The sequence below is a fragment of the Mus caroli genome, unplaced genomic scaffold (assembly GCF_978045245.1).
Source record: "Mus caroli unplaced genomic scaffold, Mus_caroli_1 scaffold_4, whole genome shotgun sequence".
NCBI lineage: Eukaryota > Metazoa > Chordata > Mammalia > Rodentia > Muridae > Mus > Mus caroli.
The window spans coordinates 120,009,816-120,023,611 of record NW_028227259.1 but is presented as its reverse complement, the minus strand read 5'-3'; the positions used below and the strand labels follow the sequence as shown (position 1 = coordinate 120,023,611).

General features: G+C 49.7%; 1 protein-coding gene across 14 annotated transcripts in view; it reads right to left on the bottom strand.

Moving 5' to 3' along the window:
- Window positions 1-13,483, bottom strand: part of Cit (citron rho-interacting serine/threonine kinase) — a 163,238-nt gene extending 149,755 nt beyond the window's left edge. For all 14 annotated transcript variants that reach the window (XM_085837071.1, XM_085837070.1, XM_085837073.1 and 11 more), the window contains exons 1-3: window positions 13,364-13,483; window positions 8,558-8,699; window positions 838-1,013 (exon numbers count right to left, since the gene is read on the bottom strand). In XM_085837071.1, the coding sequence (XP_085693197.1) occupies window positions 838-1,013; window positions 8,558-8,699; window positions 13,364-13,459 (414 nt within the window). In that variant the 5' untranslated portion in view covers window positions 13,460-13,483. The remainder of the gene's footprint in view (window positions 1-837; window positions 1,014-8,557; window positions 8,700-13,363) is intronic.
- Between the last annotated feature and the right edge of the window lie 313 nt (window positions 13,484-13,796).

Sequence of the window (13,796 nt, the reverse complement as noted above, 5' to 3'; positions counted from 1 at the left end):
ATTCCCTCCTGCCCTAAGGACTTTCCCGACTGCCCTTGGCTCACCCATGACATCGTCCTTCATCACTGCTAATGAAGCTGCTAATTCTCTCCCACTCTGTGGTGCTTAACAGGCAAGTGCCTGCTTTATAGAGTTGCGGTTCCTCTCCGCCTCTGGGGGCTGCGGTTTAACCCTGCGAGGAACAGCCACAGGGGACTCCAGTGCCTTCTGCGGGCTTCCCACAGAGCTGGGCACGTTATCGGCCTCACAGTGTGCACTAGAAGGCTTGTAATTCATGGTTTCTCTCTGGACTCCAAGGCTGACAGCTGTCTCTTGAAAACACAGCCAATGAATCAATACGTCTGGAGAGAGCAGCCTGTCTTCAAAGGAAGGAAAAACTAGAGCTAAAAGGATAACGTCGGAACCTGTCCGCAGACAGGCGACTCACAAGCCAGGGAACACAATTTTACTTGGACTTCTGCAAAGGCCTGTGCCCACAATAGCAACACCTAAGCATGCATGGGTGTGGCTACTGCCCGACTGACCCCGTCTTGAGGCGCGTCCCTACGACCCAAGCTTACAGTCCTGAGGGGGTCATGTTAAAGTCACCAGTTTTAGTTTAAAAGTCCAACTTGGCTCTAAAATAAAATGCAGCCTCAGAGTCATGACAAAGGAATTGATGGGAATTTCTGAGGCTTCAGAATTCATCAGCATCAGGTGGAGGAGGAGCTAAAGACAGGAGAGGCCTTTCTGGCTCATGCACTCATCGTTAACAACTCGCTGGATCCTAGACATCAAATTAGCAGGTTATTGTCCCCATGATGGACACTTGGTACACTGAGATTCGAACCCTCCTACCTGTTCCTGGGCCAGCAAAGCCTTCTTCTTCATGATTTTCATGGCATAGACGTCCCCAGTCGCCTTCTCTCTAACCACCTGCACTTCAGCGAAGTGACCACAGCCCACAAGGCTTCGAACTTCGAAGTCTCTAGCCGACGGCTGCAGCTCCCGCAACTCGGCTATGGTGTCGGAATCTGTGGGAGGCAGGAGGAGTCACACCCAGAGTGAAAAGATACACTTCAGAGGCACACATCTTGCAAGAGTCAGGGGGGAAAAAGAGAAATGTGTTCTGTCTTCCTTCCCCTTCAGAAGACGTTTCAGTCACTTCTCATCTATCGTGAACAATTATAAAATCGGCACCAAAGTGTTTTTATCTGTTAAAATTAAGGGCTCCAGAAATTCCAAAGTGCGGTTTCCATGGTAGCTAGAATTTGAGTCCTATAGACTCAGAAAATAGGAAGGCAGCACACGGCCCTGCTTCCCTTCTTCCTCAGAGGGCTGCGGGCTGCAGGGCAGTGCTGGGTTCCAACAAGCTTGGCTGGCGGCATCCCTAAGGGCGTTACAAAATAACAGAAGCATTCTTCCATCAGCGGTGGAGCTGCTGATTCAGGACCATTCGGTCCTAGCTAGCTGTGCCACTGGCCCTTCTGCGGTTTTAGACGATTTCTTTCCTGGGCTTAGGTTGTGGCCATGTTTGAGAGAGGTACAGGGTTAGCCCTGAGGCCCAAACAGAGAGCCCTGACATCTGCTCAGGGGGGTTGTCAGGCACACATGCTCACCAGGAAGAATCCCATTCACACTGAAAGCTAAAAAGACCAGGCCTGGCCTGGGGAGGTGGTTCTGTGAATTAGAACATTTGCTCTACAAATGAGGACCTGAGTTCAAATCTCCAGCACCCACATAAAAGGCCATGCATGATGGCATGTGCCATAACCTATGACCCCAATCCTCTGACCTCCAGTCTCCTGGTGGCCAGTCACACCAAAATCTCCTGGATGCCCTGGGGACCAAGCTAGAGTGGTGTGTGGATCTATATGCATTTACTGTGGGCACTGATTTAAAAGTGGATGTAGGATGGTGGAGATGGCTCAGTGGGATGCCGAGACCCACAAGGGGCACCGCCACGGTGAGCCCAGTCTGCCCTCTGTCTCCGTTCCTTTCTGGGCTTCTCTTCATGCCAAGTGTTTGAGTGCTGAATTACAATTAGCCAAACGCACTGGCTTGCAGATTTCTGAGTTGAACCTGACTTTCCCTTGGCTGTACATGGGCCAATCTCTCTTCATTCCCTTTCAGCTCCAAAACTGCTTACAGTGTTGCCCCAACTCAGTAACTCCAGGGCCCATCGCTGGGGACAAGCAGGCATCTAAATCACACACATCAGACAAACTGCTTTGTGGGCGAAAACTGTGACACCTTCGGAACTGCAGGGAAGCATTCCAAATCTTTAACTTTTCCCCCAAAGGCTTTCTGCATTATTAAGAACAGATGAGATGCTAAAAATCAAGGCCCTGGCTATTTTAAAAGAGAGAAATGGGGTGGGGAGCCCTTCACAACCTCTCCCCACACCAGCCGCTTCTGTGACCCCAAAACCATATGGAGGCGCCAACTCTGCTAACATTTGGTTGGTGCTTACAGGTCCCAGTGCATACTGAATACTGAGGCAGACCGAACAACACGGGGCGCTATGACAAAAACCCAGCCCAGCTTGTGGTTTCATTACACAGCCGACTAGGCCTGCGGGAGAGAGAGGGCAGCCAGAGCTAACTAGGTAGAGTCAATTGACAGCTTCCTTCCCTGAAACTCCGTCCAGCCTTCCAAAGACTAGGACTCCATCCTTCACAGAACACACACTGGGGATGAGATGCACATGAAGAGACTCACGAAGAGAATGGAAAAGGAAAAAATGCAGAAGACACCTGACTGCCCCTAAGCCTCCATGAGCGCCAACGTGGAAACAATCTAAGGATCAACCCACAGAAACCGGAGCCTCAGGTCAGCCAGGGCTACAAAGGCCCTGTCTCAAAAAAAAAAAAAAAAAATCATTTATCTCATGTGTGTGTTATCTGCATGTATCATGTGCATGCAGAGCCCTTGGAAGCCAGAAGACGATGTTGGATCACCTCGAACTGGAAGCTACACGTGGTTGTGAGTCTCCGTGTGGGTGCTGGGAACTGAACTCAGGTCCTCTTGACTGCTGAGCCATCTTGCCAGCCCGACACCAGCTTACGTCTACTGTGTAAGAGTTAGGTCTGGGTAACAAGCTCTCCTGTCTCGTTGGGCATTTATGCTTTCTCTGTCCTATCCACGGTCGGAATCCTATCAGGGCAGCCTCCTGACTTCAGAGACGAGTCTGAGGCTGCTGCGGGCGGGGACAGGCACACTCTCTGTCTAAAGAGTAGTCCTATGCTCAGATGGCGAGCACGTAAACAGCAGGGTAGTTACTTATTGCCACTGTTTGGCGGTGAGCAGGTATAACTGTGCATGGGATGCCCTCTCGGGGCCTGCAGCACAGTAGGTTTCTTTAGAACAGCGCTGTCATAAATCTGTCTTGGAACATGTAGGGCAGGATGGCCTCAGGGACGGAGGCGGGTCAGCTCCTTGTTGGACCGCTCTCACATCGTTGTCTGTTGTCTCTGAGCACTGAGGTATGATGCTCAGCTGCATCCTTGTGTCTGGACTGTCTGAAACGCCGGCTGCTGTGTATCAGGTACCTGACAAGTGTCAGCTCCATGAGTGTCATGATAGGTTAACAGAGGATGAGGTGACAGGCTGACCTGAGCTCAAGCCTGGGGGGTGCACATACAGATACCCATACACAAATGTACACATCAAATCCTTTAAAAACTAAAGAAACAAAATAAGTGGCAAACATGTCACATGCTTTATGTAAAAATAAACTGTGTTTTGGTTTTGGTTGGTTTTTTTTTTTTGAGACATGTGTCACCACACCCAGAAAAATAACTCTTTAATAAATAAATGAATAGATAGATAATCAGGTGTTGAAATACCACAGTAGCTCTCATATATACATATATGTATACATATGTGTGTGTCACTTAAAATTTAAGGTATTATATAAATTACATAAGCATGTGTTTTATACAAGCGTGTACCAGGTCCCCTTAACTGGAGTTACAGAAGTTGTAAGCTGTCGTGAGGAAGTTGGGAACCAAACCCAGGTCCTCTCTAATAGAAGCAAATGCTTGTCACTTCTGCGCCATCTCTCCAGCCCCGAGAGAGAAGAGAGAGAATCCATAGGCAAGGCGTGGTACACATCTGTAATCCGAGCACTTGGGAAGTGCCGAGGCAGGTGGATCTCTGAATTCAAGGCCAGCCTTATCTAAATAATGAGTTCCAGGACAGCCAGGACTAGATAATAAGACCTCATTTCAGTGTGTGTGTGTGGGGGGGGGGGGGGGGGATAGCAGCTAAGTAAAGTGACTGGCCTATGCCACCTGGTTTGTGTACGGATCCTGTGATGGCCACACAACCACAAAATCATCAAATGCCACAAGCAGAACGTGTGCCCATAGTCAGTCAAGGCAGGGCCGCCATTGGTGAAGAGAATAGTTACTCCTCCGTTCCCAGATGCTCACCGCCTGCCCTCCGCGGGCTCAAGGACAGGGGCACATCTGTGGGAGGCACCACTTCAAAGTCGTCCTTGTCCATTTCCTCTGGCAGCTCAGAGGAATCCTCCACTCCCACAAACGTGCGTGGGCAGTGGCAGCTGATAGACCCTCTTCCTCTCGGAAAAGCAAAGCCCACATCCCCAAACACAACTCAAAGCAGGTCGGGGTGGAGCGGGATTGGGGAAGTGGAGATCGCAGCGTCGCAATCGCTGGATTCCAGTCATGAGCTCTTCGGGGTCCTCTCCAGGAAGCCTCTTGATAAAGTGTGAGCGAGTCTCCCAGAAGAGCTCCACTCCACAGGCACGGGACCTGATTACACACAGCCTCCTTCCTATGACTAACTGGCTGGAAGCATCCCTGGGGTCTCAAACCTGACAAGGGGGCTGGAGAGCAGCCCTCCAAGTGCTGCCCCCTCCCGCCGCCTACTTGATGATTTACATATTCAGAAGATGGAGGCATATTTAAACACATGCAGGATGCTGAGTAAATACCTCAAGGACGTTTTAAAGATGCACTCTGTATTGATTAATCATGGGTGATGCTTGTGGTTAACACGTATTGTCAGTTGACAAGCCTTGGTTGCCCTGGGAACTCTTCTGTTGCTGTGATGAAACACCCTGGAAACAACTAGGGGAGAGTGGGCCCATGTCGGCACACAGGCCCAGAGTGCAGTCCATCACTGGGGATGGGGGGGGGGATCAAGACAGCAGGAGCCCCCCCCAGCAGCTGGTCACAGGGCACCCACACTGAAACACCAGGGAGCAGTAAACCTTCTCCTTTTTATTGGTCCAGGATCCAAGCCCAGGAAGTGACGTAACCATTGTGGGCAGGTCCCCCTAACAGGAAAGGGTACAATCATGGTGGGCGGGTCTCCCTTCCAGAAATGGTATGATCACAGTTGGCGGGTCTCCCTACAGGATGTGATGTAGTCACAGTGAGTCTCCCTTTCTTAATTAACCCCACGAGGATAATCCTTCGCCATCATGAAGCGCTCTACTAATTCATCCTGGGCACCGTTAGCTACACACGTCCTCTTTTCATAGACGAGGGAACTGAAAGCAAACCAGGTGCAAATAAGCAAGAGAAGCCCTTGCTGACGGTTTGGAGGGAAATGGCCCCCACGGGCTCCTGTGCTTGAACATTTGGTCCCCAGCTGGTGGCACTGTTTGGACAGGCTGTGGAACGTTCAGGAGGTGAAGACAGGGTGGCTAGAGGTTGAGCCTTGGGGTTCATCGCTGCCTCTCCCTGCGCAAGCTCTTGGCTTCCTGGTCAGCACTCGGTATCAAGGGGGCTGACACATCCCTCTGCCGCTGTCCTTCTCTGCCACGAGCTCTCTCAAACCGTGAGCCAAAACAAAGCCCTGTTCTCAGCCTGCTTCTGTCAGCTATTCTGTCACAACGGTGGCGGTGGCGAAGAAAAGGGATGCAACAGTTCTGGTTCCTCAGCACCCCTGGGGCCTCTGAGAGACAGACCGCTGCTTAGTCCGCTCTAGGCGGCCCTGGTGATCAATGCTCTGACTCCTTTGTCAATTCAGAGGCGGCTGATCAGAATGTCCTCCTGTGAGTGACTCAGCAGAACCAATCAGAACCTTCCATGGGACTGTGTAAAACAAACCACCTAGCACCGGGCTGGGTGATACACCTGCTTAATCCCAGCACGAGGCAGGCAAGAGGCAGATGGATCTCTGTGAGTTCAAGACCAGCCTGGTCTACTTAGTGAGTTCCAGGCCAGCCAGGGCTACACAGTGAAATCCTATCTCAAAAAAGCAAACACATCTAAGCTAGCACATCTAACTGGGCAGGCAGGAGGTGGTATCCAATCTCGGACACAAACTCGTTTCTGCTTCCTGTGCAGACTCCTTACATGCAGAATGCAGAGGCCCATGTGCTAAAGGTCGAGCCCTGGCACCATACTACAGAGGCACTGAACCTCCCAGAGGAAAGTTTCTGTGGTGCTTCTCTGACTGTACTCTCCCAACCCCTGGTGGATGGAGACCACACAGTCACACAGGCAGCACAAGCCTACCTCCCAGCAAGAGGGAGGCCCCGTGGGAAGTTCCCAAGAGTGCGTGAGCCTCTGTAAAGGGCTAGTGAGACCCTGACTCCTCTCCTGCTCATTCCTAGCACTGAGGTAGACACCACACCCTCTTGCCATGATTCCTTGCCCAGTCACAGGCCCCAAAGCAACCAACCATAGACTGAAATCCCCAAGGGGGCAAGACTAACCTTTCCTCTTCTGCACCTGGCACCTATCCTGGGGGTTTTGTTACAGTAACAGAAAGCTGACTGACAACAGCCAGAGGTCTTCCAGGCTCAATAAATAGCCCCCACTTCAGCACTCTTGGACACTCCTAGGCCACTGAGGAGGGACATCTGTCTTCTGAGCTACAGCTCATATCGCTCAGGTGGGAAACAGTTTAGGCTGGGGGGGAATGTGTCACATGATCTCTTTTCTGAGTATTCTAATGTGTGGCCAAAACACTCGGGTGTGGCTGGTCCCGGTAAAGCTTTGCTTATACCTACAAGTTTACAGTTTCCTGGCCCCTCACATAGAGGAACCACAGACAGTGCAAGATCCTGATCTCCATGAGAGACAGACAGACAGAGAGACAGACTGACAGACTGAAAAATCTAGCCAGAGCTACAGATGCTGAGCAAACCATCTAGAACATTCCAGCTTAAGAGAGCCTGGAGCTCGTGATCTCAGCCTGTGTCACTGAGCAGAGGAATCCCCAGCTGAATGTAACCAAACCACAGACTCAGGAAGAAGGGATACAAAACTACCCTTTTCGGCCTCAGACAGTTTGGAAGGCTTGGTTAGATGCTCATCTTAGACCAGACAGTTTCTCAAATCTGGCATGACTCATTAAATGGTCCTGTGTGCTTTGGATGCTTGGCAAGAGGACCCCGGCTCACCCAGTAACACCCTCCCATGCCCCTTAGCCGTGACAACCCAAAAAGTCTTTCAGTGTTTCTCCAAGAGATGCTGGAGAGGAACACCCGTTGGCTGAAAACGGTAGCGGAAAATATGAGAATATATGGCACCAGCATCCGACCGCCCCACCACATTGGAGTCAAGCAAAAAATCAGGAATACTAAGTTGGCAGACAAAGTCAGTAGACCCATGACATTCACAGGCCCTGGGTCACTTTGCTGTCACCAGTTGCTTCTCCATTTTAGAAAAACCAAGAGTTACATCTTACAACATTAGTAGCATAAATAAAACAAATCACTCAGCTAGGGATGTAGTTCATTGGCAACGCTTACCATGAAGGAGGCAGAGAAAGGAAGAGGGGGAGGAGAAGGAGGAGAGGAAGGAAAGAAAGGAGAAGAGAGGGGGGGAGGAAGAGGAAGGAGAGAAGAGAGGAGGGAGGAGAAGGAGGAGGAGAAGGAAAGGAAGGAGGGAGGGAGGAAAAGAGGAAGAAGGAGAGGGAGGAGGAGACACCAGATTCCGAACCATTACTGTATTCATCCATTTCCATGATTTTAAAATTAAGCAACAGAAACAAATTATCCTGAATTTAAACACACCGGTGCCTCAGCACTGAGCCTGTTCTGCCTTGCAGGACCGGTGAGCTCAGAGTGTAGGGACAGAGTCGGAGGACAGCATCTCCATCATTTTTGAGTTCCTGGAACCAGCCATGCCTGAAGCATCCTTGGATTTGTCTCATGAGTTAGCATGTTTCCTTTTTTGACTGAGTTTCTGTCACTTGGAGTGCCACTTAATTCTGGCCTCCAGACTACAGCCGCACAATCTGTGCAGGCCCCCTGGGTCAGTCTTATGCAGACCATGGGGTTTCTGGAACTACAACCAATGCTTTCCACTTTTCACCTCCAGCATCCTGTCTTTCTCTACAGCAGTAGTTCTCAACCTTCCTAATGCTGTGGGCCCTTTAACACAGTTCCTCACGTTATGGTGACCCCCGCAACCACAAAATCGTTTCACTGCTACTTCATAGCTGTCATCTCAATACTGTTATGAACCGTAAGTATCTGACAAGTAGGATATCTGATACGCAGCCCTTGAAAAGGGCCGTCCGACCCCCCAAAGGGATGGAGACCCACAGGTTGAGAACAGCTGCTCTCTGGGGAGGGTTGGCCCAGACTTACACTTCCAGACAAAGCTGCTCACGTGCTTCATCTTCATCAGGGCGGGCTGGCTGCACTCTTCAAAGAGAGCGAAGAGGGCGTCTAGCATCCCTTCCCGGGAAAGAGCAGACATCTGCTGTTGAGTCATGAGGGGCGGTTTCCCCTAAAAAAATGGCAAACAGCAGATGGGGATTCTGTCAATAATGAAAAGCTCTGATCAATAATGTCCACACAGAGTAAATCACAAGCAACCGACTCAGTTTAACTGCTTCCGGCACGCTGGCACCGATCCTGGGGCTGTTAAGTGATTATCTGCATGGCTCTGTTGCTGGTGATTATTCACCTGGATCTGGAGGAGTAAAAATCACCCCGACAGCACCGTCCCTGGAAACAGGTTGCTCCTTTGTTGAGCCTGAGCTTTGCTGGAACCTTTGGAACTGTGGACCCTACGAGTTCAAAGGTGGCACCATATCCACTATGGGAAACTGTAACTGACATTCCTTCCCTGTGTGGCTGGAGGGCAGCTGATACAACTTGAGCCTCTTTAATTCATGTCAAGAAGTAGGAATGGATGCCTACCATGAAGCCGAATGTATTCATGATCTGAGGGATCGGTTACAGATTGGCAGACTGTGTCTAGCCCACAAACATGTTTTGTTTGGCTGGAAGCATTTAAAATAATTTGAATTATCTGCCAATATTTTTAAATCAGTAGATTTTACACACACACACCAGAATGTCTCTCTTTTCCTGAAACTCTAGCCGTTCTGGCAATATTACTGCCCTCTGTTTGGCTAGATCAAGACATAACTAGAGCTGAGGTCCCCCGCTTGGCGAGTGCCAAAGGTCACTGCAGACTTGACTTCCTGTCTTCTGTCTGGCCAGCCTGATCCACTTATGCCCCAACGTCCAGCCTCTCAAGACCTGAGTTGGGAAGCCAAGTTTACAGCAACGATTCCCACGTGAGACAGTAGACTGTGGGCAAAATCTCTGTAAAAACAGCTAGAGGAGGGAGGCACAGAAAGTAGATTTTTATGACTTCAGGGGCTGGGGAAAACTGCTCATCACACGAGAATAAGGACCTGAGTTCGGATCCTCAAAAGCCCCGGAAAATATCTAGGCAAAGCTGCAAGTGTCCGTCACCCCGACAATGGGGGATGGGGTGGGATGTGGATTCCTGAAGTTCACTGTCCAGTTCATCTAGCTGAACTGATGACCCTCAGTGAGCAAGCAATCCTGTCTCAAGATTACAGTAGACATCAACCAAGGAAATAGAGCCATTGTTACAGCTGCCACACACACACACACAATTTCAGTGCAGCCAGGCTTGGTGATACATACTTATAACCCTAGCACATGGGAGGCTGAGGCAGGAGGATTGTGAGTTCAAAAGAGTGGCAGACTCTTTCTCACATGCCCATCTCCAAGCACAGATGCCATCCTTGATACTCTCTTTAAACGGCAGAGAGAAACCCAAATGGCACTGTGCTGGCTCAGGGTAGAGCCGAACAGCCTTCATGGGAAGGCAGCTGCCATGCACAGAAGGTTAGGCCATGTTAAGGGTTTGACATACTGCAGTCCCTGAGCCAAACAAGGCCCACTGCTGCCTGAATTATAATCAGTTCTGTCGGAACCCAGCCACACCCACTCATTTACATATCGCTCGGGGCCCACTGGGTACTGCAGTGGCGAAGATGAATAGCTGCCACTGATGACCCACAGAATGGAAAATCTTTTATTATTTGTAAAGAAAAGGAAAAGGAAAAAGAGCCCCCAGGTAGCCTAGGAAATGATTAAATAAATAAAAGCATGGCAGGCACCCCGGCCAGCCGGGCTTGGGAACAGCTCAGCTGGAAAAAGTGCTGGCCCAGCACTTGCAGAGAAGTCCCATGGCCTGGGTTTGATGCCTGGGACCCACAGAAAGGGCCAGATGTGGGGGCATATCTGTAATTCAAAATGAGAGGTGGAGGCTGGGAAATCTCTGAAAGTCTTTAGGCCAGTCGTCCAGGAAGATATCGTGGACAAAAACAAGAGAGACCCTGCCTCAAAATGCGGTGGGAGGATGGCAGACTGCTGAAAGCCACCACCTGATAACCACAGGTACCATGGCACAACCACACATGCACATTCAAACATGCACACATGCACCATGCCCAAGTCACACCCACAGTCACACAAGCACGTGAGCACACAAAAAAATAAGAAATTTAAATAAACAGGGTGCCTAGGTGAGCAGTCAGCGCCTATACTCTACTGCCCCAAGTGTAATTTCTGCAGACTATAGACCCAGTAACCCCAGCTGAGCCCACAGGATGGGGCAGAGCCACCCACTACAGACCAACCAACCTGCGGGGTGGGTTTGTTTGCTTTTTTGGGACAGGGACTCTGGGTTTTTTGTTTTTGTTTTGTTTTTTTTGGTTTTTTTTTGTTGTTGTTGTTGTTGTTTTTTTTTTTTTTTGTAGCCCTGACTGTCCTAGAACTTGCTCTATAAACCAGGCTGGCCTTCAACTCACAGAGATCCACCTGCCTCTGCCTCCCAAGAGCTGGGATTAAAGGTGTGTGCTTCAGAGCCTGCTGGGCTCCATCTGCAGAGTCCTGGGAAGAGAAGCCACTGCTCCTTTAAGTCTCAGCAAGGGCTTGTTACACAACACTGGGCAGCATAAAAGAGCAGCTGCGTGTGAATCACTAGAGAAGCACAAAAGAACAGATTCTCTGGCCCCATTACCAACCTCCTGAATTAAACTCTTCTGGGTCGCAGCTTAAACCCGATTTTAACAAATTCCCCGCAAGGCTCAGTCAAGCTTGGGAACCTCGGAGCCTGCCCCTTTGGTTGCCTCGAACGCTGGAAGATGAGCCTCGCATCTCCTTCTCTGTTCACCTGAGAGTTAACCCAAGTAGACAAGGGGGGGAGGGGGAGGTCCCAGAGACTCAAGGAAGCTTAGGCTCAGAGCACCCCATAGCACACTCAAAAGCCTCAGCTCTCCATAGTTCTTAAAATGCCCTTTCTTTCGGAAATGAAAAGACCAGAAAGTTAATAGCTTTTTTTCCCCCTCTCATTTGCTTTCTACATCCTTGCTTGGCAAAATAAAAAAACTGGCAAAGCCTGGTGATTTGTGAGATTTCTGGGGCTCTGGAAGTCTGCCAAGTCCCAAAATACAAGTCCTGAGTAGGAGAGAGACACAGCGACTGAGACCCAGTCTAAAGGACACACAGCAGCAGAAGACAAGCCAGCCACTGCATCCGACCTGCAGGGTGACAGCCCTGCATGGGAGCAGCACAGCAGGCTCGGCTGGCACAGTGAGGTGTACCTGGATACTTTGTCACAACCCATCTCCTCTTGCAGGAGGCACCCATTGCTACCATCTGCATGTGGTTTATCCTCCTGGGGTCCACGTGCTGCAAGCTTGGACCCCAGTGTCAAAGCTGTGGCCGCTTTAAAAGGTGGGGGTGAGACATCATAGGGGATTATAACCTGGTCTTCAAGAAACAAAATGCTTTTTTTAACCTCAGGAGCTGAGAGCCGGGGTGTTAAAAAGGTCTGGTCTTTTACTTCCTATCTGGCCCACGTGATCTCTGGGCATTTTCCCCTAGCCAGTGTGGCAACACTGTAACCAGTCCCGGAGCAGAGCCAAGTAGAAGCCATTGGTGTACTTGAGAGAACAGAACTGTCACCTATGGAAACCTCTTTTGTTTATAAAAGCACACACCCTCAGGCGTGTTGTTATCACAATATAAAACCAACTAAGGCCACTCCACATTAAAGAGGGATGGAAGGGAAATGTCCTGGCTGGTTTTCTACAGCTGTGATGAATATCATGACCAAAAGCAAGTTGGGCGGGGAAGGGTTAATTTCAGTATACAAATTAGAATCCATCGTGAAGGCAAGTCAGAGTAGAACCGAACTAGAAAACTGTCTGGAAATACTTGCATGACATTGGTCCTTACAGAAGATGAAACTGTTAGGCCCGGATTGAGGAATGTAGGCGTGGTGTTTAATCTAAAGAGCAAGAGAGCTGCCAGGTACGGAAGCAGGCGGAAGCTGGCCCAAGCCTTTAGCCCCAGGACTTGGGAGGCAGCCACAGGTGGAGCTCTGTGATTTGAAGGCCAACCTGGTCTACATATTGAGTGCTAGGTCAGCCAGAGCTACGTAATAGAAAAAAACTTGTCTCGAAATGAAAAAAAGAGAGAGAACAGATATCCCTTGTATGGAATCAGATTATAAATTAGATTATTCTACACTGGGGCTGAAGAGATGGCTCAGGGGACCACAGTCTGGATCCCAAGGCCCACACAGGCAGCTCATAAACACCTGTAATACCAGCTCCCACATCCAAAGGATCCAAAGCTAGTTTCTAGCCTCTCTGGGTACCCAGACACAAGACAGATGCACACAGACAATTTTGGTTTCTTTCATTGAAAGAAACAAAAGTTTAAAAGTGTGGAATATGGGCTGGCAAGATGGCTCAGCAGGTAAGAGCACTGACTGCTCTTCCAGAGGTCCTAAGTTCAAATCTCAGCAACCACCTGTAATGAGATCTGATGCCCTCTTCTGGTGTGTCTTAAGTCAGTTACAATGTACTTACAAATAATAATAAATAAATAAATCTTTTTTTTTTAAATAGTTTGGAGTATGAGAAATGAGGGGACTCCCCTGGGGCACGTCCAGCCACGTAACCATCAGCACAGTGGCACCTTAGTCCAGCTCAGGCAGGACATGTAAAAGAACAAACAGGATTACCCTAAGAATACTAGTCTCTGTCCATAATACAACCAAAGACGGCTACCACAGCAGACACGGGTGTGCATCGCTGGCTGGCAGCTGCTTACCTGGAAGAAGAGATTTAGCCTGGAGGCTCGACTGGCAATGGGCTCAGAGGCACTGGCCTCTGGCGGGTTCCGCACGCCATACTTGAACTTCAACATCTCTCCGCCAACGCCGAAGGAACACTGGGGAAAGTCAAGCGGGTACTGACATTGAAGGCAGGAAGGGCTTGGCAGAGTCGTGTCTCCCTAAAGAGATCAGGATGAGGAGGTCGCGACCAGCCTCCAGGGCACATGAGGCACAGACACAGGAAGGCCAAAAGTACTCATACACATAGGGATGGAAATAAATCATTTCCAAAAGAACTACCAGCCATTGGTGGACTAGCAGACTGCAGCCTGTAAGCCATGCTAATAAATCTCCACTTTTTCGTTCTACCAGCTCTTTTCCCCTAGAAAACCCTGACGAACACAAATATCTGATGTCTCATAGTTACAT